This window comes from Jaculus jaculus, chromosome 7 (genome assembly GCF_020740685.1).
Source record: "Jaculus jaculus isolate mJacJac1 chromosome 7, mJacJac1.mat.Y.cur, whole genome shotgun sequence".
Classification (NCBI taxonomy): Eukaryota; Metazoa; Chordata; class Mammalia; order Rodentia; family Dipodidae; genus Jaculus; species Jaculus jaculus.
Window position 1 is genome coordinate 88,988,483 of NC_059108.1, and position 25,147 is coordinate 89,013,629.

A 25,147-nucleotide genomic window follows, 5' to 3' on the forward strand; every position below is an offset into this window, starting at 1 on the left:
CTACTATCCAATAAAAAGTGGGAAAAAGAAAACAGTAGCTTAAATAATTGAAGAGTCAGTAAAGATCAAGACCCAACAATTAAAGAAAATTAAAGGTTATTGTGAAGAAACCAAAGATGTAGCACAGTTGGTAGAATACTTTCCTCATATGTGTGAAGCCCTGGGTACAATCCCAGCACAATTTAACGTAGGTGTGGTGATGCATATCCATAATCCTAGTACTGTGCAGGTAGAAGAATCAGAAGTCCAAGGACTTTGAGTCCAGCTTGGTATACATATGGCCCTGGGATACAAGATAACATGTCTCAAACAAAAATTAGTATGACTCTGGCCTGGAGCCTTAACATCTTTTCAATCACTGAAAGATGGATAAACAGAGCTTTTTGGTTTATCTAGCTATCTTTATTACAGTGTGGATAGTTTTAATATAGATTTAAGTTATGTCTTCCAGTTTCAGAATTCTTTCTTTAGCTGTTTATTACCTGATAATTTTACTTCCATTTTTATCATAAAATACGTATTTTACAATTTGACAGTGGCCCTTTTTTCAGATTTGCCTAACATCTCCTAAAAAATCTTATGATTACTTATTATTATTGTGACTCATACTCTAGTTAGCTTTTTTTTGATGTATTGTGATTTATTGGGCAAATACAAAGTTTAGGCTTGTGCAGTTTTCTTTTTAAAGCAAAACCAAAGAGATTAGAACCGAAGTATATACATCACCCTTTGAATAGAAACATAAATTGTTTTAACTGATTTAACTGTTCTACATGTATTTATTTAAGTTCTTTAAAAGACTTTTTTGCCATTCATGATGTATTTTTTTGTGGGCTAGTTTGATCTCTAAATGTGAAGTCATAGCTTCCTGATGATCTGAAAATCCCACTGGATCAAATAGGGGTTTCCTTCCACTGAGGGCTTGTGCCTGCCAGGAACTAGGTACAAAGGGAGAGTAGTGATTGAATTGATGTGCAATAGGACAATTGAGCATAATGGACTATTCTGTATATTGTCTGTGATGGTTGTTAAATAATTATATTTATTTGTCAACACTCATAGAACCAGCAAAGCATTATGATTCATGTTGTTACTCCCAGTACTTGGGAGGCTGAGGCAGGATTGCTGCAAGTTCAAATCCAGCCTGGGCTACACATTGAGTGATAGCTCAGTCTGGGATTTAGAGTGAGATCTTATGTCAAAAAAATACAGGGGCTGGAAAGATGGTTCAGCAGTTAAGGCACTTGCCTACAAAGCCAAAGGACCCAGGCACAACTCTCCAGGACCCATCTATGCCAGATGCCCAAGGTGGCACATGTGTCTGGCACATGTGTCTGGAGTTTGTTAACAATAGCTGGAGGCCCTGGTGTGCCCATTCTCTCTCTCCATATTTATCTACTTATTTCTTTCTCTCTCTCAAATAAAAAAAAAAAATTAAAGAAAACAATAAATAAAAACATTTTTAAAAAGTTATATACTGGAAGTCAGTAAACTTTAACTTTCTGGAAATTATGACTCACAAAAAAATTAGGCCTGACTAAAAATACATGTATGTTTATACTTATATGATATTGTATGTATTTTTACTTTGATAAAATTTTACCTAAAAATATGACTAGAATCCTTCCGGCCAAGATGGCGACCGCCTAGCTGCACTCCAGATACCAGGGAGAAAAAGGCAAGAAATTAAGGATTATCAGGGTCTTCTTGCCAGTGGCAGGGCACAGAGTGGAGAAAAACAGGGAAGCACGCATCCCCCCTCGAGTGGGTAGTCTACCCACACACATACAGCCGCCGCACCCCACGCCCCACACCCCATGCACTGCGCCCCACGCTGCGCGGCTATGCTCTGTTCCTGCTACCGCCAGCCCATCACGTGCCTGCCAGCCCGCTGTGCTGACGCGAGGGGATCTCCGCCTTTGTGCTCTGATTGTGCGTGTTGGCCAGCCATGCTGTGCTCGGTTCCCATGCCCATGGGGGCCGCCTCTGCCTTGATTAAGCTGCTGCCAGATGCCCTGCTGCTGTGCTTCTATCACTTGTGTGCCGGCCAGCCTCTGCTGCTACCCACCCCCACCCCCCTAGGGTGGGAGAGCTCAGTTTGCAGGTCCCAGTATTGCCAGCCAGAGTTTGGGCAGCTTCAGGGCTTGCTGCCTCAGCCTGCTACCAAACTAGAAGACAGGCAGCTTTGGTGCATTACTGGGTGAGAATTCAGGCAACTTTGGCACCCCTGTCAGGCTCTAGAAAGGCAGCTTTGGAAAGAGAGAGCAAAAACCCAGTCTACTTGTAACTGCCCCAGGCTGCCTTGGATTCTCATTAAGCTAGATTCCAGGCTCCTCCACCCACCTACCTGCCCATACACTGACATGGGTAGACCACAGCGCAAAAGAAATAACATGAAAAATAAAATGCAAGAAAATCCAGACAGATCACCCAGTCCAACAAGGATTACATCAAACCAAACCATAGAAGAGTGTTTAGGATCATAACATCAAGTGGAAGCTATGAACAATACAACCCTGACCAACCTACTGCTAGAACTGGCAGGAAAGCTACAAAGGACAGATAATCGTGTGTATGCTACCATCACTAAGCTAGAGCAATATGATAAGACATTGGAAGGAATTCAAAGAGAGCTAAGAGAGTTGAGGGAGAGTGAAAAAAAAGAGGACCCTAAAAATCAGCTGGCCACACTAAATGAAAACATAAAGAAATGCAAGGATGATTTCCAAGAATCATCAAGAAAGTCAGAAAATGTGGCGAAAAGGGAGCTGGACAGAGTGATGGAAGTGATACATAGGAAAGTAGTAGAAACTGCAAACTTAATTGAACAAGTCCAAAACTCGCTAGAGGCCCTCAAGAATAGAGTAAGCGAAGTGGAAGATATAAACTCTGATCAGGATGACAGGATGGAAGAAACAGTTCGAGAGTCCAAAAATTTCAGTAAATTCAAAAGTTCCTGTGAACAGAACATGAGAGAATTGTGGGATACACTTAAACGTCCTAATATCAGAATCATTGGAAGACCAGAAGGAGAAGAATTTCAGACCAAGGGCATGGAGAACTTATTTAACACAATAATTGAAGAAAACTTCCCCCGTCTCTTAAAAGAAAGGCCCATCAAGATACAAGAAGCAAACAGAACTCCTAACAGACTAGACCCAAGGAGAAACTCAACAAGACATATTATCATTAAGACGTTAAACATTGACACCAAAGAGAAAATCCTAAAAGCAGCTAGGGAAAAACATCACATCACTTTGAAAGGTAACCCCATCAGAATTACTTCAGACTTCTCAATGGAAACCCTGAAAGCTAGAAGGGCCTGGAATAAAACTCTCCAAACTCTAAGAAACTATGGCTTCCAAACCAAACTACTCTACCTGGCAAAAGGCTCCCTTACAATAGATGGTGAAAGGAAAACTTTCCATGACAAAACTCAGCTTTACAATTATATGAACACAAAACCAAACCTACAGAAAGTATTCCAGGAAATTCTCCACAGAGAAGAAACAAATAACCAAACACAAATGCCTACAAGAAGCAGGTCACAGCAACCAAACCCAGAGTAGACAGAGAAAATGTTACACTCCATGGAAATGCCAACACACCTCTACCACCACAACATGGCAGGGATCAAATCAAATCTCACAGTTATAACCCTAAATATTAATGGCCTTAACTCACCCATCAAGAGACACAAGCTAATAGGGTGGATCAAACAATTAGACCCCTCAATCTGCTGCCTTCAAGAAACCCACCTTACCACTAAAGACAGAAACCTCCTCAGTGTGAGAGGGTGGAAAACAATATTTCAAGCAAATGGAAATAAGAAACAAGCAGGTGTAGCTATATTAATATCAGATAAAATTGACTTCAAACCAAAAACAATCAAAAAAGACAAAGAAGGCTACTTCCTACTTATCAAGGGCACAATCCATCAAGAGGATATTACAATCATAAATCTGTATGCACCAAACACAGGGGCACCACAGTTCATAAAACAAAACCTACTTGACAATAAAACAGAAATAACCACCAACACCATCATAGCTGGGGACTTTAACACACCATTATCAGTAGTAGACAGACCATCCAAACAGAACCTCAACAGGAAAGTAAGAGAGCTCAACAAAACCATAGAGTACTTAGACTTAACAGACATCTACAGAACTTTCCACCCTAAATCCACAGACTACACATTCTTCTCAGCAGCTCATGGAACATTCTCTAAAATAGACCATATACTGGGTCACAAAGACTGCCTCAACATATTTAGGAAAATCAACATAATTCCCTGCATGATATCAGATCATAATGCTATATTCTTAGAAATCAACAACAACAAAAAAAAAAAAAAACAAGAACCCCAACGGCAACTGGAAACTGAATAGCACACTCTTAAACAATCAATGGATAGTGGATGAAATAAAAAATGAAATTGCAAAATTCCTGGAATTGAATGACAATGAGAACACATCATACCAAAACTTATGGGACACAATGAAGGCAGTCCTCAGGGGAAAATTCATAGCACTCAATGCCTTCATAAAAAAGACAGAAAGATCCCAAATCAATGGCGTAACCACCCAGCTAAAGGCATTGGAAAAACAAGAAAAATCCAACCCAAAGAGCTCCAGAAGGAAAGAAATAATTAAAATCAGAGCAGAAATTAATGAATTGGAAAGCAAGGAAACAATTAAGGCAATTGACAAAACAAAGAGCTGGATCTTTGAATACATAAAAAAGATTGACAAACTTCTGGCCAATTTGATCAAGCAAAAAAAGGAGAGACTCTAAATTAACAAAATTCAAAATGAAAAAGGAGAGATCACAACAGACATAAGTGAAATTGGCAGATGCATCAGGACTTATTTCAAAAACCTCTACTCCACAAAACTGGAAAATGTGGAGGAGATGAATAAATTCCTGGATGCATATCATCTACCAAAGCTAAATTCAGAGCAGATTAATCACGTCAATGAACCCATCACACTCACGGAGATTTAAAAAGTAATAAAAAACCTCCCAAAAAAGAAGAGTCCAGGACCAGATGGATTTTGAGCTGAATTTTATCAAACCTTCATGGAAGAACTCAAACCAATCTCTCTAAAACTGTGCCATAACATTGAAGAACAGGGAAAGCTACCCAACTCCTTCTACGAAGCTAATATCACCCTAATCCCAAAACCAGGCAGAGATGCCACAAGAAAAGAAAACTATGGGCCTATTTCCCTAATGAACATAGATGCAAAGATCCTGAACAAAATACTCACAAACCGAATCCAACAACACATCAAAAGCATTATTCACCTTGACTAAGTGGGATTTATCCCAGGAACACAAGGGTGGTTCAACATACGAAAATCTGTCAATGTAATTCACCGCATAAACAAGCTTAAACATAAAAACCACATGATCATTTCAATAGATGCAGAAAAGGCCTTTGACAAGATACAACATCACTTCATGATCAAAACATTAGAGAGAATCGGCATGGCCGGTCCACATCTTAACATAATAAAGGCAATATACAAAGCTCCAAAGGCCCAAATAATACTTAATGGAGAGAGACTGGAGGAACTCCCATTGAGATCAGGAACAAGACAAGGATGTCCTCTCTCACCTCTGCTTTTCAACATAGTTCTGGAAGTCCTAGCCCAAGCAATAAGATAGGAGAAGGAAATAAAAGGGATACAATTTGGAAAGGAAGAAGTTAAATTAGCTCTATTCGCTGATGACATGATTGTATATGTAATAGACCCAAGACACTCCATCCCAAAACTCCTGAAGGTGATTAACTCCTATAGCAAAGTAGCAGGATACAAAATCAATGCCCAAAAATCAGTAGCATTTCTGTATGCAAATGACAAAGACACAGAAAAAGAAATAAAGGACATAGTCCCATTTTCAATAGCAACAAAAAAAAATAAAATACCTTGGAATAACATTAACCAAGGAAGTAAAACATCTATACAATGAAAATATAAAAACTCTCAAAAAAGAAATTGAGGAGAACTTGAGAAGATGGAAAGACCTCCCATCCTCCTGGATAGGCAGAATTAATATTGTGAATATGGCAATCCTACCAAAGGCAATATATAGATTTAATGCAATTCCAATTAAAATCCCTACAGTGTTCTTCACAGAGATAGAAAAAATGATCTCAAATTTCATATGGAAAGGCAGAAGGCCTTGCATATCCAAATATATCCTCAGCAAAAGAAATACCTCTGGTGGCATCACCATACCTGCTCTAACGCTATACTACAAAGCCATAGTAATAAAAACAGCATGGTACTGGCATAAAAACAGGAGTATAGACCAATAGAATATACTTGAGGACCCGGATTTTGGGTCAAGCAACTATTGCTACTTGATATTAGACAAAGGCCCAAACAATACAGGCTGGAAAAAAGATAGCATCTTCAACAAATGTTGCTGGACAAATTGGATCACCACATGCAGGAAACTAAAACTTGATCCACACATTTCACCATGTACTACACTCAAATCCAAATGGATCAAAGACCTCAACATAAGACCAGAAACTCAAATACTACTGGAAGAAAATTTAGGAAGTACTTTCCATGATACAGGAATGGAAAAAGACTTCCTGAACAAAACCCCAGTGGCTCAAGTTCTTAAACAGTCACTCAATCATTGGGATCACATGAAGCTGAAGAGTTTCTTTACACACATGCATATAATAAGCAAGCCAATAGAATACCCACAGAGTGGGAGAAAATATTTGCAGGTTATCCAACTGATAGAGGCCTGATTTCTAGAATTTACAAAGAAATCAAAAGTCTAAACAATAAGAAGACTAAAACCCCACTCACAAAATGGGGCGCAGAGTTAAACAGGCAATTCACAGAGGAAGAAATACAAATGGCAAACACACACTTAAGAAAATGTTCATCATCCCTAATCATCAGAGAAATGCAAATTCAAACAACTATGAGATTCCACCTTACCCCAATAAGGATAGCCAACATCAAAAAGTCAAATGAAAATAAATGCTGGCGAGGATGTGGAGAAGCAGGGACACTCATTCACTGTTGGTGGGAATGCAGGATGGTACAACCACTTTGGAAAGCAATATGGAGACTCCTGAAAAAGCTGACTATAGAAATACCAACAGACCCAGTTATACCCTTACTGGGCATCTACCCTAAAACCTTCAAACCAAAGGCCAGAGAGATTTGCTCAACCATGTTTGTAGTGGCTAAATTCGTAATAGCTAAAAGCTGGAATCAACCCAGATGTCCATCATTAGAAGAATGGATAACAAAGATGTGGTATATCTACACAATGGAATTCTATACAGCAGTAAGAAAAAAACGACACAAAGAAATTTGAGGAAAAATGGTTGAACCTGGACTAGATCACTCTCAGTGAACTTACCCAATTACAGAAAAAAAATCGACACATAGTCTCACTCATCTACAACACCTAACCTGAATCTACCCAAGATACCTTACATACTCAGCAAGCACCTCATGGACTAGACAATAGGATGGAAGGGAGGGCGGGGAGGACATCAAAGGGTGGAAAACAGTAATCTGGACCCAAAAGGCATTGGTACCATAAAATTCTACTTCCTAAAAGACAGACCAAATGGCTGAACCTTCACTAGACCTGTACAGGAAACACCTGAAACACAAGACACTAGAGAAGGTAGGATCAAGACTAACCTAGGGCTGGAGAGATGGCTTAGCGGTTAAGCGCTCGCCTGTGAAGCCTAAGGACCCCAGTTCGAGGCTCGCTTCCCCAGGTCCCATGTTAGCCAGATGCACCAGGGGGCGCACGCGTCTGGAGTTCGTTTGCACAGGCTGGAAGCCCTGGCACGCCCATTCTCTCCCTTCCTCTATCTGTCTTTCTCTCTGTGTCTGTCGCTCTCAAATAAATAAATAAATAAAAGACTAACCTAAATCTTCTATATCTTCCTTCCCTCCCTCTTCCCCTCTCCCCTCTATCTCTCTCCTTTCTACTTCTTGTATATTAGTTATGTTTTTCTTCAATTTATTAATGGGCACTGGCCTGTAACCCCCACTTCCAGCTTGGGGCTACCATCCACAATGAGCTTTTGATCAGAGAAACCTACAAAGTTTCCCAAAACAATGACAGACTTCTGTCAGAGTACTTGATGACCCACCAAAGGCCAGTGGTAAGACCCTATTGCTGAAGACTCCATATGCAGCTGATAGGGAAAATCGAATGGCATGGCTGGAAGCCAGGTGAGAGTCAGTCCCCAGACAGTCAGCGTGTCTAGGCCAGAAGGCACTACATGGGCGACTGGGGGAAATGACCAATATCTGTCCAAGCAACTCATTGTCTAATCTAATTAGCAACAAATAACCTGACATGATGCACACACCAATGCAATAGTGGCACACAGCCATTGTGAAGAACCAATTGCTCTTGATTTGGCTAACTGATCCACTCAGTGGTACTAGACCCATAGCTGGAGCTGGGAAACAAGTCAGAACCATACCCAAACACAAGCCCACTCTACAATATCAAGCTATCATCAATCATGGGGAACAAGAGGGCCTACACCTATCAATCTATCAAAAAAGTAAGAGTTATTTCAATTTTCTGGGTGCTAACTTAGTCTCCATTGGAGAATCTGCTTGGGAGGGGGTAGATCATGAATGAGCCTAAACAATGGTACCAAACTGCCTGTATTTGATGAAAAGAAAACTAATAAATCAAATTAAAAAAAAAAAGTTGTGACTCTATGTAGAAATCCTACCTCATAGCAGACACTGCTCAAAAATACTTTCAGTTTTCAAAGAGACTCTAAACAGTATAGTTTAAAAGGAAGTAAAGAAAATATATTCCAACATAAGTTAGAGAAAAAGCAAAATAAGTTTGCTCTACGTAAAGCATGAAGTAATACATAAAGTAGTCCAAATATACCTGTAATACTGTGTATATGTATAAAGATAAATATTATTAGGTTGGCTACATGGATCAGTGTGACAGACTAAAAATAATTTTCCATGAAATATGTGGAATTTCACTTACCTATAAAGTTTTAAATACTCTAAGTATAATATAGCATCTGTGGAGGTATACATCTATAGTAAAGTGTAAAGTACTTTGGAAATGTTGACCTTCAATTCAGGGAGATGTTTTTCTTTGGGGCTGGGAAGGAAGAAGAGCATGTAAATGGTGGATATAATTGTGTGATCGGATAAGGGATCTATTAAATCTGAAGTAAAATACCAAAACTTGAAATTTTAAAGCAGGCTTGAGTATACAGAGTGAATTCCATGTCAGCCTGAGCTAGAGTGAGACCCTACCTTGGAAAAAAAAAAAAAATTAAACCAGGGTTTATAATTGTGTGTAAAAACGCTGGCAGTTTTTCAATTTTTTATGTATATGAGTTCGTTTGCAAATATACATATATATGCTTACATATGCATATGAATTAGAGGGTATATAGCAAACAGATAACTGGTAGACTCATTAGATGGATATGTAATACTAAAGTTTGGAGGTGGAAGACTTACTTTACATTGTATGTTCTCTTATCTAAATTCCTGCTTTAAATAATGAAGTAATTAAATGATATTAATAGATACATGCCTAGATGCATGGAAAAGTGATCATATATTAGAAAAATAAGAAAATAATCTTGTTTACTCATTTTCATAATTTTATATGAAATTTGTTTTATTTTTATTCACTTTAAAAATAAAAATGTAGGGGCTGGAGAGATGGCTTAGCGGTAAAGCACTTGCCTGGGAAGCATAAGGACCCCGGTTCGAGGCTCGGTTCCCCAGGTCCCACGTTAGCCAGATGCACAAGGGGGCGCACACATCTGGAGTTCGTTTGCAGAGGCTGGAAGCCCTGGCACGCCCATTCTCTCTCTCCCTCTATCTGTCTTTCTCTCTGTGTCTGTTGCTCTCAAATAAATAAATAAAATTAAAAAAAAATAAATAAAAATGAAAATGTAAATAGCACACTTAAAAACTTTTTATACTACTCAAACTAGACTAGACCTTTCCACATGTTGCACAAATGTACCTGCACACACATGTGCATGCACCCACACACACACACAGAAGAATTTTTCTAGAACTCTAATAAGTATGTCAGGGTCTGTCTGTCTTCTGGCATACATAGACACAGGAGACAAATCGGTGTTCATACGGGGCTACAAGGAGGAGGACTCTGGATCTCTTATTTGAGATTATAAGGATTGCATGTAACACTGTGGCTTAAGAAAGTGAATTCCACATGCCTCCAAACTATGTTTTATTCAGATAAATATATATCTGATAAAGGAGATTGTAAAGCTGAAAGGTTGTAATAGCTTTGTACTTGGTCACCAAGACATAAAACTAGACTTTGGGAATTAAGAAATTGATGGATGGTTGGAGAGATGGCTTAGTGGTTAGGGCATTTGCCTGCAAAGCCTCAGGACCTAACTTCGATTAGCAAGTACCCAGGTAAGCCAAAGGCACAAGGTGGCGCATGCATCTCGAGTTTTTTTTACAGTGGCTGGAGGCCCAAATGCACCCATTCTCTCTTTCTATCTTCCTCTCTCTCATAAGAAAATAAATAAAATTTTTTAAACATAAATTTAAAAAAAGAAATTTTTAGATGAACCAATGCTTTATCTTAGTAGGTAGCTAAATGTATGAGTAAAAGTGAAATGCTCAGTATTGCCCTATATCTGATCAATTAAGTAAAGTTTGCATGATCTCATTATCAAAACCTCTAGACAAAACCTAAATTTTGGTATTTTCTTCTCACATTCTTTTTGTTTTCTCTCTCTCTCGTTCTTTTTTTTTTTAGCTTTGTGCCTTTACAAAAGTAACAGGTAACATATTCAAGATAATCTTTTATTTAGTATTTAAATGTATTTATTTAGCAAATTATATACCTGTCCAGTATTTTATCCTCCTTAAATATATATAGCATTTATTTTTGAATATTTGTACATTTACTTAAGAGATAGAGGAAATGAATGAATATGGTCAAGCCAGGATATGCTGCCATTGCAGACCAACTCCAGACACATGCACCATTTTGTGCATTTAGCTTTATGTGGGTACTAGGGAATTCAACCCAGGCTGTTAGGCTTTGTAAGCAAGCACTTTTAACCACTGAACCATTTCTCCAGCTTATTTTTTATTTTCTTTAAATTGCATCCATTGAGTCCTTTTTATGAGATTTGTTTTTTAACTTGCTACTAGTCATAGTGGCTCTCTGTGACCTTCAAATTACCAATTCAGTCATACTTTTGTGGTATATTGAATATTGGCAGAGCAGATAATTACCAACATTAAGAACCAACTACTCTTTCATTTCAACTGCTTTTTCCTAATTTTCGAATATTCCATCTATAATTACAGAATACAAAAGGTTAAAGCAAGCACTCACACATACTGAATTTAATTACAAGGTACCTCTGTTAGAATTTGTTAGCTCAGACAGAAAACAAATTAATATCTTGTGCCTAAAGTTACATGCAAATGTCTAGGCTGCCACATACTTTTATAATTCTCCATTATTAAAATAGAAAGATTGCATTATCCAATGTTCATTTTCATTATACTAATGAATTTTCTCATAATTAGGATATTATTTTTCTTATGTACTACATTCTTATGCAAGAAAATAATTCCAGTGAAATTATATGCATTCAGCAAAGTTCTAGCACTATGCCTTCAAACTTTCAATTACTTTTAATTATTGGCATTTGTGTATCTTGCAGTGTTTATGACAACAGTTTGCTCTGTCATCTATCAAACACCATTTAAAGTGAAAGATCATCTTTATATGCAAATTAATCTTTGAATAAATAGTACTAAAGCCTATCTTACCAATACCATATTTTTTTCCTTTTTAAACTTTTTCTTGACAACATTCATAAACATGGACAATATACCATAATCATAAACCCCTCCCTACCAAATTCCCCCTCCACTGAATCCCTTCCTCTTTCCAGCTAGTCTTTCTTCTATTGTGATGCCACCGTTTTTTTCCTCCTAATATGAAGGTCTTGTGTAGGTATCTTCAACCACAATGAGGTCATGAATCTTATGGCTATTTTGTGTCTGGAAGGTAACAGTGTAAGCAGTCATTCCCTTTCTTTAGCTCTGACATTTTTTCTGCCTCCTCTTCTGCAATGGTTCCTGAGCCTTGCAAGGTGTAATAGAGATGTCTCACTCTGTGCTGAACACTTCACTGTCATTACATCTCAACAATTCAGCCATTTTAAGTCACACCAGTGGCCACTGACATCTGCAAATAGAACCTTCTCTAACCAAAAGTGAGAGCAGCATTAACATATGGGAAGTGTTTAGAGGGAATTTTGGTGGTCATAATATATCCATTTTCCCAGACAGCATTAGTACTTTTCCCCTTAGGGCTTAAGACCTCCCCAGCCATAGGCTTTTTTTTCTTTATTAATTAGTTTTGTATTCAGCAAACACAGTCAGTTTGGTACCATTATTAGGCTCATCCGTGACCTACCCCCTCCCCTTGGCCCCTTATTTAGCCCACAGTTATGGGTAAGATAAATGTCTCTGCATATCATGACCCAACATGTGACTCTGACATTCTTTTTGCCCCCCCTTCCTCAAAATTTCCCTCAGCCATGTTGGGTTCATTTTGGTCTGCTTCAGTGATGAGCTGTTGGGGGCCTCTGTGGCTCTGGTTCTCTGATTTGGTAGGAGTTGATTTTTCTCTATGTTGATCTCCTTCCCCCTTGTGCTGGTATCTGGTTCACTAGGAACACAGCACCCTTGCTTGTTTCACCAATTTTTCATAGTTTTAGCTGGGGCCCTTTGGAGGTATGATGGGGTGGCTCTCTCCTTAGGATCTACATCTATCTGAAAAAGAGAAGCAGGTTCTCCAATGGAGAGTAAGTTAGCACCAGGACAAATGAGATAACCCTTACTTTTTTATAGAGAGTTTAATAGGTGTAGGCCCTCTTGGAGCCTCTGATTGATGGTAACTTTATATTGGAGAGTGGCCTTATATTTGGATATGGTTCTGACTTGTTTCCCAGCTCCAGCTATGGGTCCCATACCACTGAGGAGATCAGTTAGCCAAATCAAGAGCAGTTGTTTCCCCACCATGGCTGTGTGCCACTATTGCACTTGTATGAGCATCACAACAGGTTATTTGTTGCTAAGTAGGTTAGACCATGAGTTGCTTGGACAGATATTGGTCATTTTCCCCCAGTCGCCCATGTAGCACCTTCTGGCACTAGATGTGCTGTCTGGGGACTTACTCTTCTAACTTTCAGCCATGCCATTTCATTTTACATGTCAACCACATAAGGTGTCTTCAGCAGTAGGGTCTTACCACTAACCTTTGGTGGGTCATCAAGTACTCTGACAGAAATCTGTCTGTCTTTTAGGAAACCTTGTAGGTCTCTCTGATTGAAAGCTCATTGTGGATGGTGGCCATATGCTGGTGCTGGGAGTTACAGGTCAGTGCCCACTAAGAGAAGGAAGAAAAAGATAACTAATATACAAGTGTTAGAGAGACAAGAGAGAGAAAGGGAGGGGGGAAGATGTAGAAGATTAAGGTTAGTCTTCATCATACCCTCTCTGGTGCTTGTGGTGGGTGTTCCCTGTAAGGGCCTGGTGAAGGTTCAGCCATTTGGTCTGCATTTTAAGAAGTAGAATTTTATGGTACCATTGCCATTTATGTCTAGATTGGTGTGTCCCACACCTTCGATGCCCTCCTTTCCCTCCCCATCCATCCTAGTGTCTAGTCCAAGAGATGCTTGCTGGGTATGTAAGGTATCTTGGGTAGATTCAGGTTAGGTGCTGTAGATGAGTGAGACTATGTGGCAATTTTTTTTTCTGTGATTGGGTAATTTCACTGAGAATGATCTGTCTGTTAGGTCTAAGTGATCTATGGTGTTTTTTGAGCTCTCTTACTTCCCTTTTGAGTTTCTGTTTGGATGATCTGTCTATTACTGATAATGGTATATTGAAGTCCCCATCTATGATGGTGTTGGTGGTTATTTCTGGTTTATTGTCAAGTAGGTTTTGTTTTATGAACTGTGGTGACCCTGTGTTTTATGATTTATGATTGTAATATCCTCTTGATGGATCATTCCCTTGATAAGTAGGAAGTGGCATTCTTTGACTTTTTTTTATTATTTTTGCTTTGAAGTCTACTTTACCCGTTATTAATGTAGTTATGCCTGCTTGCTTCTTATTCCCATTTGCTTGGAATATTGTTTTCCAGCCTTTCACCCTGAGAAGGTGTCTGTCTCTAGTGGTGAGGTGGGTTTCTTGAAGGCAACAAATTGAGGGGTCTAATTTTTTGATCCATCCTGAGTTTGTGTCTCTTGATGAGTGAGTTAAGGCCACTAATATTTAGGGTAATGACTGTAAGATTTGATTTGATTCCTGCCATATTGTGATGGTAAATGTGGGTTGGTGTTTTTATGGACTTTGAAGTTTTTTATGCCTACTCTGAGTTTGGTTATTGTGATCTGCTTCTTGTAGGCATTTGAGTTTGGTTATTTGTTTCTTCTCTGTGGAGAATTTCCTGAAATACTCTCTGTAGGTTTGGTTTTGTGTTCCTATAATTGTAAAGCTGCGTTTTGTCATGGAAAGTTTTTCTTTCGCCATCTATTATGAGGGATACTTTGGCTGGGTAGAGTAGTTTGGGTTGGAAGCCATAGGTTCTTAGACTTTGTAGTGTTTCATTCCAGTCCCTTATAGATTTCAGGGTTTCCATTGAGAAGTCTGAAGTAATTCTGATGGGGTTACCTTTGAAAGTGATGTGCTGTTTTTCCCTAGCTGCTTTTAGGATTTTCTCTTTGGTGTCAATGTTTAGAGTCTTAATGACAATATGTCTTGGAGAGTTTCTCCTCTGGTCCAGTCTGTTGGAGTTCTGTTGGCTTCTTGTATCTTTATGGGCCTTCCTTTGAAGAGACTGGGGAAGTTTTCTTCAATTATTTTGTTAAATAAGTTTTCCATGCCTTTGGTCTGAATTTCTTCTCCTTCTGGTATTCCAGTAATCCCGATATTAGGATGTTTAAGTGTATCCCACAATTCCTTCATGTTATGTTCACAGGAACTTCTGAACTTACTGAAATTTTTGAACTCTCTAAATGTTTCTTCCATCTTATCTTCCAGATCAGAGTTTCTATCCTCCACTTGGCTGACTCTATTCTTGAGAGCTTCTAGGGATTTTTGGACTTGTTCAATTAAGTTTGCATTTTCTACTACCTTTTTATACATAATTTCCATCCCTCTGTCAAGCTCCCTTTAAACATCATTTTCTGATTTTCTTGATGATTCTTAGAATTCACCCTTGCATTTCTTTATGTCTTCATTTCACATGGCCAGCTGATTTTTAAGGTCTTCTTTTTTTTTTCACTCTCCCTCAAATCTTTTAACTCTCTTTGAACTCCTTCCAATTTATTATCTATTAGATCTTGTTTAGTGATGGCAGCATCCACATGATTATCGGTCCTTTGTTGCTTTCCTGAACGTTCTACCGGTAGGTTGGTCAGGGTTGCAATGCTCATAGCTTCAATTTGATGTTCTGGTCCTAATGACTCTTCTATGTTTTGGTTAGATATATTCATTGTCAGACTGGGTGATCTAACTGGATTTTCATGTATTTGATTTTTTGTTATTTCTTTTGTGCTATGGTCTGACCATGGTAGTGAATGGGCACATAGGTGGGTGGATCAGCCTGGGCCCAAGCACAATGGGAATCTGAGGCAGACTGGGGCAGTTGCCAAGCAGCCTGGGATTTGGCTATCACTTGCCAAAGCCGCCTGATATACTGCCTGGCAGGGGCACCAAAGTTGCCTGAATTCTCAAGCAGTAATGCTCCAAAGCTGCATGCATTCAAGCTATGCAGGACACTGAGACACCAAGCACTGAAGCAGCCCAAACTCTGGCTGGGAACACTGGGACCTTGAAGCGGTCCGGGCCCTCCTGGCACAGGATAATGGCAGACGGCCTGCCCGGCAGACAGGTAGGGGATGGCACCTGAGCTCTACAAGCGAGAGACACAGTTTGAGCTAGTGTGGCAGTTGCTCTGGGACTGGGCTCTCTGAAGTGATGTGGTAGGAGCAGTAAGTGAGCCAGTGTGTGGAGCAGTCTAGCTTCCACATGCCGGGATTGATCTGCACAGGGCTGCACTGTGGATAGGTGGCTACTTGGGGGGAGGGGTGGGCTCCCCATTCATGAGGGAATCAGGGATTCCCTTTTATTGCCAGGACTCATTGAATGTGCAGTGGCCAGAACAGTAAGAGGGCAAGTGGGCAGAGCCGTCTAATCTTCCGCACACAGGGATGGGCGCACGGTGGCTCCTGGCTTGTGGGTACCACGGCTACTAGTGGGTAGGGGTGGGCTACCTGCCTGCGAGGGAATTTGCAATTCTGTTATTGCCTGGACTCCCTGAACGCGTGCAGTGGCCCTGTGGTGGCTGGCCAGTAAGAGAGTGAGTGGGCAGCGCATTCTAAGCTTCCACATGCAGGGATCAATTGGTGTTTGGTGGCGCTGTGGAAATGGTGGCTATTTAGGGGGAGGAGTAGGCTGTCTGCGCAGGAGGGAATCTATGATTCCTTGTTAGTGCTAGGACTTGCTGACCGCACGTGGTGACCAGGGCAGTAAGAGTGTGAGGGGGCAGAGCACTCTAAGCATTCGCAGGCAGGGATCTATGGGTGTTTGGCGGAGCTGTGGAAACAGTGGCTATTTCGGGGGAGGGGATCAGCGATTCCCTGCTTTCCCCCCCTCTGTTCCCTCCCACTGACAATCTCTTGGAGATTGCTCTCCCCTAAAAGACCCAGTGAACCCTTAATGTCTTGCCTTTCTTTCCCGGTATTTGTAGCGCAGCAAGGCAGTCATCATCTTAGCCAGAAGTCCTCAACATAGGCTTTTGACTAGGTTTTCAGTATCAGGCATGAATTCCCTCCCAAGAAGTGGATCTCAAGTCCACTCAGAGAGCAGTTGGTTTCCTCCAAAACAGATATGCCACCATTGCACCAGTTGGTACATTTCATCTGGCTGGCCAGCTATAAAGCTTGAAGGATCTGTTCTTGGTTAGGGCCCTTGATGATTTTTCTCTTCCCAAAGGCTGCATGCTGCCCAGATCTTTCCAGCATTCTGACAGTTATTTAATAGGAAGGAGGCTTCCAGCTCAGCTCCAGCATGATTTCACAGTGACCTGCAGCCCAGGCATGTAAAGTCCTTAGCAGTAGGGTCATACACCTAGTTTTGGTGGGCAACCAAGAGCCTTGTCAGCAGCCTGAAATGTTTTTGGACATCAGGGTCTTTGCTGGCCAACAACTTGCTGGAAGGGTATCCTTCTCCTGACGCTGGAATTTTTTTCAGTATTGCTTATAATGAGCATGAGGGGCTGGGAAAATAGCTTAGCACATCAGAAGACTTGCTGTACAAGTATGAGGTCTTGCATTCCATACCAGGACCAATGTAAAAAAGAAACAACAATCTAAAAAAAAAAAAAAGTGACAGGCATGGTGGCACCATGTTTAATCCCAACACTCAGGAGTCATACATAGGTAGTAGGGTCATTATGCATTTGAGGCTAGCCTGAGACAACATAGTGAATTCCAGGTCAGCTTGGGCTACAGTGAGACCCTACCTTGAAAAGCCAAAAATAAATACATAAGTAAATAATTAAGTAATTGGTCAAGGGTGCATGCATCTGTAACTTCAGTCCTAAAGGGGGTGGCAACAGCAGAATCACTGGGGCTTGTTAACTGGAAAAGGACAACTTCAGGCTCAGCAAGAAACTCTTTTTTAAAGAAACAACATGGGGCTGGAGAGATGGCTTAGCGGTTAAGTGCTTGCTTGTGAAGGCTAAGGACCCTGGTTCGAGGCTCGGTTCCCCAGGACCCAAGTTAGCCAGATGCACAAGGGGGCGCACGCATCTGGAATTTATTTGCCGTGGCTAGAAGCCCTGGCACGCCCGTTCTCAATCTCTCTGTCTCTCTCTCTCTCTGTCTCTTTCTCTCTCTCTCTGTCACTCTCAAATAAATAAATAAATAATGAACAAAAAAAATAAAAAATAAAGAAAGAAAGAAACAACATGGAAGAGTGACAGAGGAGCATATCTAATGTTCTGCTCTGGCCTTGGCACATGTGTGCATTGGGTGCTCACAAGTGTGTCCATTTGTGCGTACATCATACAGGCTATTCAAAACTATATACAAAACTAAATATAATAAAAAATTTAGATATAAATGATAGTGGGAAGGCAGCAACATATTCTAACATTACAATGTTAAATCCTATCAAAATAAAACTGGATAACAATAATGAATACACCTTTCAGAAAACTATCTGAAAATACCTTGGAAATGTATACCATAAAGAAACTTTGAGAAGTTAGGTATGTTTAACTTGATTTTAAACACTAATCAATGTGTGCATCACATTCTATTAATATACACAATTTTCATGATTCATCATTTAAAATGAACTCAATTGAAATGTTTGAAAACCTAATTGCCAATACTTTAAATATTATAATGTAATAAAATGTAACAAATTTTGTTTGTTGTAACAAAATATCTCTAGCATTTAAGGTTGCTGTCATTGTCCTTTTAGGTTTTTTTTTCCCCAATGAAAATGAATTGAATGGGTTAAATTATACCTTTAAGAATCAGGGCCTTGTCTTGTGTATCAATGATGGCTTAGCAATGTATTTAGAATTTTCTGAGTTTTACCATTAATAAAGTTAAAAGAAAATCTAGTGTGATGAGGCAGTAAAACCACTTTCAATTTGTATGTGAAATACCTACTGTACTTATCTCTACTCTAGATATCTTTCTGAACCCATGTTCCACATTCTGAGTTCTGTCTATAAAGTTAAACATTGCAGAAGTACATATATCTGATGATACAGATAAAATTGAGCTTGAAGTTTAGTAATGAGCAAAGTAAGTACATTTAATGTATTCATGTATTTCTATGCCAATATATGTGGACTATTTTGTGGGAAATTGAGACACTGCCAAAATATGGCTAGAGTTTTAAACTACCAGAAAGGCAAAACATATTCATACTTGATGTTGTATTTTAATATATTAAAACTAATACTGAAATTTTAAAAACTATTAATTACTTGCAGGCAAAGTTGTTGTCAATGCAGCAAGCGAGAGAAACTGCAGTTGAACAATACAAAATGCTAGAAGAAGAAATCCAGACACTGCGAGTTTACTACAGGTAAAATCATCTACGCTTGTGTTTAAGTATGTCATATATATAGTTGGAGAGAAGTACTTCTACCTGGTTTTATAATTTTGTTTGTTTGTTTTCGAGGTAGGGTCTTACTCTAGCCTGGCTGACCTGGAATTCACTATGTAATCTCAGGCTGGCCACAAACATGGTGATCCTTCTACCTGTACCTCCTGTGTGCTGGGATTAAAGATGTATACCACCATGCCTGTCTTTGTTTTATAATTTTGGCAGAGTAAATATCTCAATAAAATTCAACGTTTTCATTTAAATAATTTTTGTAATTATAAAATGACTTAGACATTCAGTATTTTTCTTTCTTCATTTAGTAAAGTTAGTTTATATTTAATAAAAGTTATAAAATTTCCATGATTCATTTACTTGTGTAAATGAAGCATGGTTAGTTGAACTATTTCCCAGTCGACATGCCACCTCAAACATGCTGGTCATGTCTATATTTAAATAGTTCATGGGTGCAATATTACCAATCTTTCATCTTTTATAATATGTTATGAACAGATTTTTACAGAAATATCATTATAGATTGTTAATAGAATTATTTAATATATGTTCTAGCAGTAGTTGTAAAATAAATTTAGTCATTCAAAGTTGGCATTTTTTTTCCTGAGGAAGGGATTTGCTCTAGCCCAGTCTGACCTGGAATTCACTATGTAGTCTCAGGGTGGCCTTGAACTCAGCAATCCTCCTACCTCTGCCTCCCAAGTGCTGGAATTAAAGGCGTGCACCACCGCACCTAGCTAAAACCGGCATTTTTGAAGGAAAAATAAACAGTATAGAAAAGACCAGAGTGAAACCTTATGGTAAGGATATTGTTTTATAATACTTCTTTCAGGTTTGCATCAGTTATATGAGAAAGATAAGAATTGAGCTATATGTAAAATAATTTATTTTTGTGGTGAATCATGACTATAAATTGAAGCATGAGCACACTCACTGATATACAATGCCCTCTATTGTTTTTGCTGTTGTTGTTTTGTTTTGTTTTTTTTCGAGGTAGTGTCTCACTGTAGCTCAGGCTGACGTGGAATTCACTCTGTCTCAGGGTGGCCTCAAACTCATGGTGATACTCCTACCTCTGCCTCCCTAGTGCTGGGATTAAAGGCATGCACCACCATGCCAGGCTCCTCTATAGTTTTTGATTACTAAATCCAGAAAAGCTTCCAAGTCTGAAGTATGAGAATTCACTAAGTCTGTGAGTTATTCAGAGGTATTTTTTAATTGTCTATCCCTGAATAATGGTAAATGCATAAAATGTAATTGAATTTAAGCCAGTTTTAGTAAACATAGTAAATTATATCATTATATATTAATACGTATATCATTATTAATGCATTAAATAGGTATAGTTCATGAAGTATATATACATTTATAGGTATGCTTTCCAACTAGGGATATTTATGAATAGTATTTTGTGAAAATTTTAAACACTAACACTTCTACTATTATTTGCTGCCTGTATTAAAGCCTGTGCTTCTATGACAGTGGTGAAAAGATTTTAACTTTTTAAATTTTCTCTATATTTATTAAAGTGTTTGTTACAAATGCTTGATAGGGCTTTACAATGATGGTGCATGGGTTTAAACAAGAAAATTGGAGTTAACACTGACATTAGCTTCTCTTTACTTATACAGAAATTGCTACAAATTTCAACCCAGAGAATCTTGTATCCAGTGGTTTTGAGGTTTTGCCTAAATGTATCACTAAATATTTAACGTACCAGTTTGAGGGTTTTTCAAGTAGTGATTTTGAGTTTCAGGATAAAATAGCATAACTTGGTGATTTTATTCTTCACATTAATAAAGCATAACTGGATATGTATACTAGTGCTGAAATATACATTTCATTGCAAACAGATGATACAAATATTTGAGTATACAATAAAGTTAAGATTTAATTATAGGGCATGTGAGTTTTGCTGAATCTAAACCAATACTTCTAATCACTTCTGATACTAATGTGGTCTGGCTTCCTTCTACTTTAATACCAACCACTGCCACCAACTGACCAAAGCTTCCCTGAACAGCCCAACTTAAGACTCACCCAAGGCTCCTTGGTGTAAATTACCCACCAGTGCAACACGGAAACCATGGAACATGCTCTTCTTCATGCTTCTGTATCTGGCTACTAAGTGTCCTTTCCCCATAGTAAAACTGAAATAGAGACTTCAATTTCATGCCTCATTTGGCAGAAAGCACAATTCAAGATATTAAAAATAGTTAAGTGGCAAAGCATCTTGAATTGTCTCTTAGGAAAACATTTGACAAAGCCCTTTCCCTATAAAAATTGGACTACAGTTGTGGTGTTCTTTCATTTAAGGCTGCTCTAGACAACATCAGTTTCTTCAAGGTCAACCCAGACACACTTATGTGATATTTCCTCAAATATGTGAGAAGGCAATCAGATTTAAGAAGAGAAAATAATACATTAGGCACATTTTATTCCAAATCATAATCACAGATTTAGAAGTTAAGCACACCAAAAAACTTTAAATCTGAGTTCCTTTTTAGAGATTGGGGGAAATCAACATAGTAGAAAATTCTGAGCATCTTTTCAATTCTGATTAAATTTCATTTCCCTCTTCACATAGTGGATTTCAGATCACAAACATGTGGCTTTCATGGTGTAGGTATATGACTTTTCAAATGGCTTTCAAATATAGCAAAGAAATATGTGTGGATTAATGCCTTCCAGCTGAGCTCACACTTCTACTGAATGTCTAACTAACCCTGAATGAAGTACACATCAGTAATTTATTGCCTCTAGATATATTCTATACCCTTTAACAGAAGATATTCTAGATCCTTTAAGAGAATGTATTTTGGATCTTTTACGAAAGTGTTTATTCTAAGACATCACATGCATCAGAAAAACATTGCAAATGCCCAAAATTATTCCACATCTAGTTGGTATTTCTATCATTTCTTGCTGATGTCAAAATGGAGAAGCTTCGATCCTGCTTTGTCAGGCAGGCAGTATTTATGGTTCTTACCACAAACTCAAGTGTAACTTAAATAGACTATCTGTCCATTTTCTATAGGGAACTGACTTCTGCCTTTGTTGGACTTAGTCTTGGCCAGTCCAAAAAAAAAACACTATTTACTAAATGTTGCCACAGACCTTCTATGGAATGAGCCACATGTTACTGTGCATATGCAATATGTTCTATAGCACTGAGTTATGCTAACCCCATGACTTTAAACAATGAATTCTTTTGGGTAAGAAGCATAAGATGTGTACTATTCAAATATGCATTAGTTGTTAATTTTTCCATCCTCACATTAAACATCCTTGCTTTAGAAAGGTGTCCATGACATATGCAGTGGTTATTTTTGTGGATTGATTGTTTTTTTCCCCAAAAGATATGCTAAACACTTAGCCTACAGTAACTTTACAATACGAGTTTATTTTAAAGTAGCATTATTAGAGGTAATCAAATTAAAATGAAGTCATTTCATGAGCTTTTATCCAGCATGATAGATATTCTTGTAAAAGGGAAAATTCTGGACACTGACTCCAAGAGTTACCTAGGGAACACAGTGTGAAGACAGGAAGAATGCAGCCATGGTACAGAAGCCATGTACTTACAAATGAAGAATGTCACCAAACTCTAAAGTCTGGCCAAGGATAACAGCCAGTACAGAAATCATTGCCTTCCTGATGTGCCATTTTAGGCTTCTTTTATCTACAACTGTGTGACATTACATTTCTGTGATTTTTAAGCCATGAAGTTTGCATTTCACTTCTTATGTAGTACTTTATATAGCAGCACTAGAATATGAATAGTTAGGAAATAGCAAGTATGCTTAGTTGGCCACTGAATGGAAAATCATTTGCTTTTGCAATTACCATCATTATCTATAGGTGAATAGGTGATCATAAGGAATGTATCTTACTGGATCACTGTTGTTTGTTTATATTACTGACATGTCTGTAGTTTTGTTAACTATTACTGCCTTTGGGTTCACCTGAGAAGCATCTAACAATATTGATATTCTGACCAACTCCAGATGACTACTACAACATTCGTTTTAAAGTTCCCCCAGAATCTCCATGTGCAGTCAGGGTTGAGAGCTGACATTTCATATGTATATATCACCAGTTAGTGACATTAAATTTAGTGTCTCTTCTTGATAAAATCATAAAAAGGTGTCCATATTGGCCCTTTCTTAAGGCATGAATACTGTGTGATTTGTGTCCTGACCATGTTAAAATGTGAAAGGTAGTAGATTCTCTCATTTATCCCTACCCTTAAGAGGTAGCATATCAAGTACTTTATTGATAAAGGGATACTGTTCAAGAATTCCAAAAGGTATGTGGTAATCTTATATTAACTAACATTACTTCCTGAGAAATGAACTTTTATGTCTGTGGTCATTTCCCCCCCATAAATTTAGGTGTTCTGAATGCTAGGTTTCCAGTTGATGGAGATTTAGGAATTAACGCCTTCTGGAGGTGGTGTATTGTTAGGGGCTGGTTTATGAGTGTTATAGCCAGTTTCCCTGCCAGTGTTTGGCACACTTTCCTGTTGCTATTGTCTACCTTATATAGGCCAGGGGATGATGTCCACCCTCTGCTCATGCCATCGTTTCCCCCTGCCATCATGGGGCTTCCCATCAAGCCTATAAGCCAAAATAAACCTCTTTTTCCCAGAAGCTGCTGTTAGTTGGGTGATTTCTACCAGCAATGTGAACCTGACTGCAACAGTAAAATGGTATGGAGGAGTGGGATTGCTGCTAGACACCTGACTGTGTGGCTTTGGCATTTTGGAGCTGATTGTCAAGAGGAATGTAAAAGGATTTGAAACCTTGGCCTAAGAGATGCCTTGCAGTCCTGTAAGTACAGCTTGATGGGCTATTCTGGTCACAGTTGAAAGACCTGAATGCAGTAAGAACTATGGACTGTAAGGTTTGTCTTATGAGAGTGAGAAAGAGCTTTGCCTGGACTGGGCTATCAGTTTGTTTGGGAAGCTTGCTGTTATGTCTGGGTCCTGAGAAATTGTGCAGGGTTGCTCTGTGTGGGAATGAACTGGAGTGAGCACTGAGGGACATGGCACAGAAAAAATGAAATCTCTGGGCAGAAATTGCTACCCATTCACCCGCAAATTGTTTGAAAGATTACAACCTTTGAGATTGGGCCAGCTGACCTGCACTGGGGCAACAGGAAGAATGTAGACTCTTTTGAAGGGGCCTGAATGCTCAAGGAGTGTCCTGTTCTTCAAAGTCTGATTTATTACCTTTTGGATTAACAAACTGGTATCCTACCTGGTATTGTGGAGTATAAGAAATGCAGGAAAGAGAGGGTTCATTGAGTTTGCAACATGGTCTTGTGTTTTGGAAATGGCCATGGGCAGTGTGAAGCAGTCTTGGTGGATGCCTGCATGGAGACTCCATGGGGCCATAAGGATGAACTGTGGATTCCAGTGGAGACCCAGTGGAGCTGCCGGCATCGCAAGATGGCTGCTAAGGAAAGCTGCCAGCCTGTTGAAGTTTTCCAGGACTGTGAGTGGCCTAGCTTGAGGGGCAGCATTGGAAGTCCAGAAACTTGTTGCTGGTTAGAGTTATCAAACTGGGATATTTGTCAGGGGCTAGAGTTGTTGGACTTGGAACTACAGAGTTTGGTATTTGCCATGTTTAAATCATGTATTGCTTGAGTATTTCTTTGCTATGCCCAATGCCATCTTTTGCAGAGTGAATGTTTATTCTGTGCCCTTATGGGTTTTGGGAGGATACTTTTTGATATTATGGCTCAGTTAAAAGACCTTGCATTGTGGGGATGTTTGAACATCATTGGAATTGATAAAAACCATGGGGACTTTTGACATTGGACTGAATGCATTGTATTTTATATCATATATGGTTATCAGTTCATGGGGGCCAGGGGCAGAATTTGATTCAGGTGTCCCCCATAAACTTAGGTGT

General features: G+C 39.0%; 1 protein-coding gene across 9 annotated transcripts in view; it reads left to right on the forward strand.

Moving 5' to 3' along the window:
* Mipol1 (mirror-image polydactyly 1) overlaps positions 1 to 25,147 on the forward strand; it is a 378,948-nt gene that overhangs the window by 246,561 nt on the left and 107,240 nt on the right. For all 9 annotated transcript variants that reach the window (XM_045155139.1, XM_045155144.1, XM_045155143.1 and 6 more), the window contains one exon: positions 19,102 to 19,196. In XM_045155139.1, coding sequence (XP_045011074.1) covers positions 19,102 to 19,196 — 95 coding nt within the window. The remainder of the gene's footprint in view (positions 1 to 19,101; positions 19,197 to 25,147) is intronic.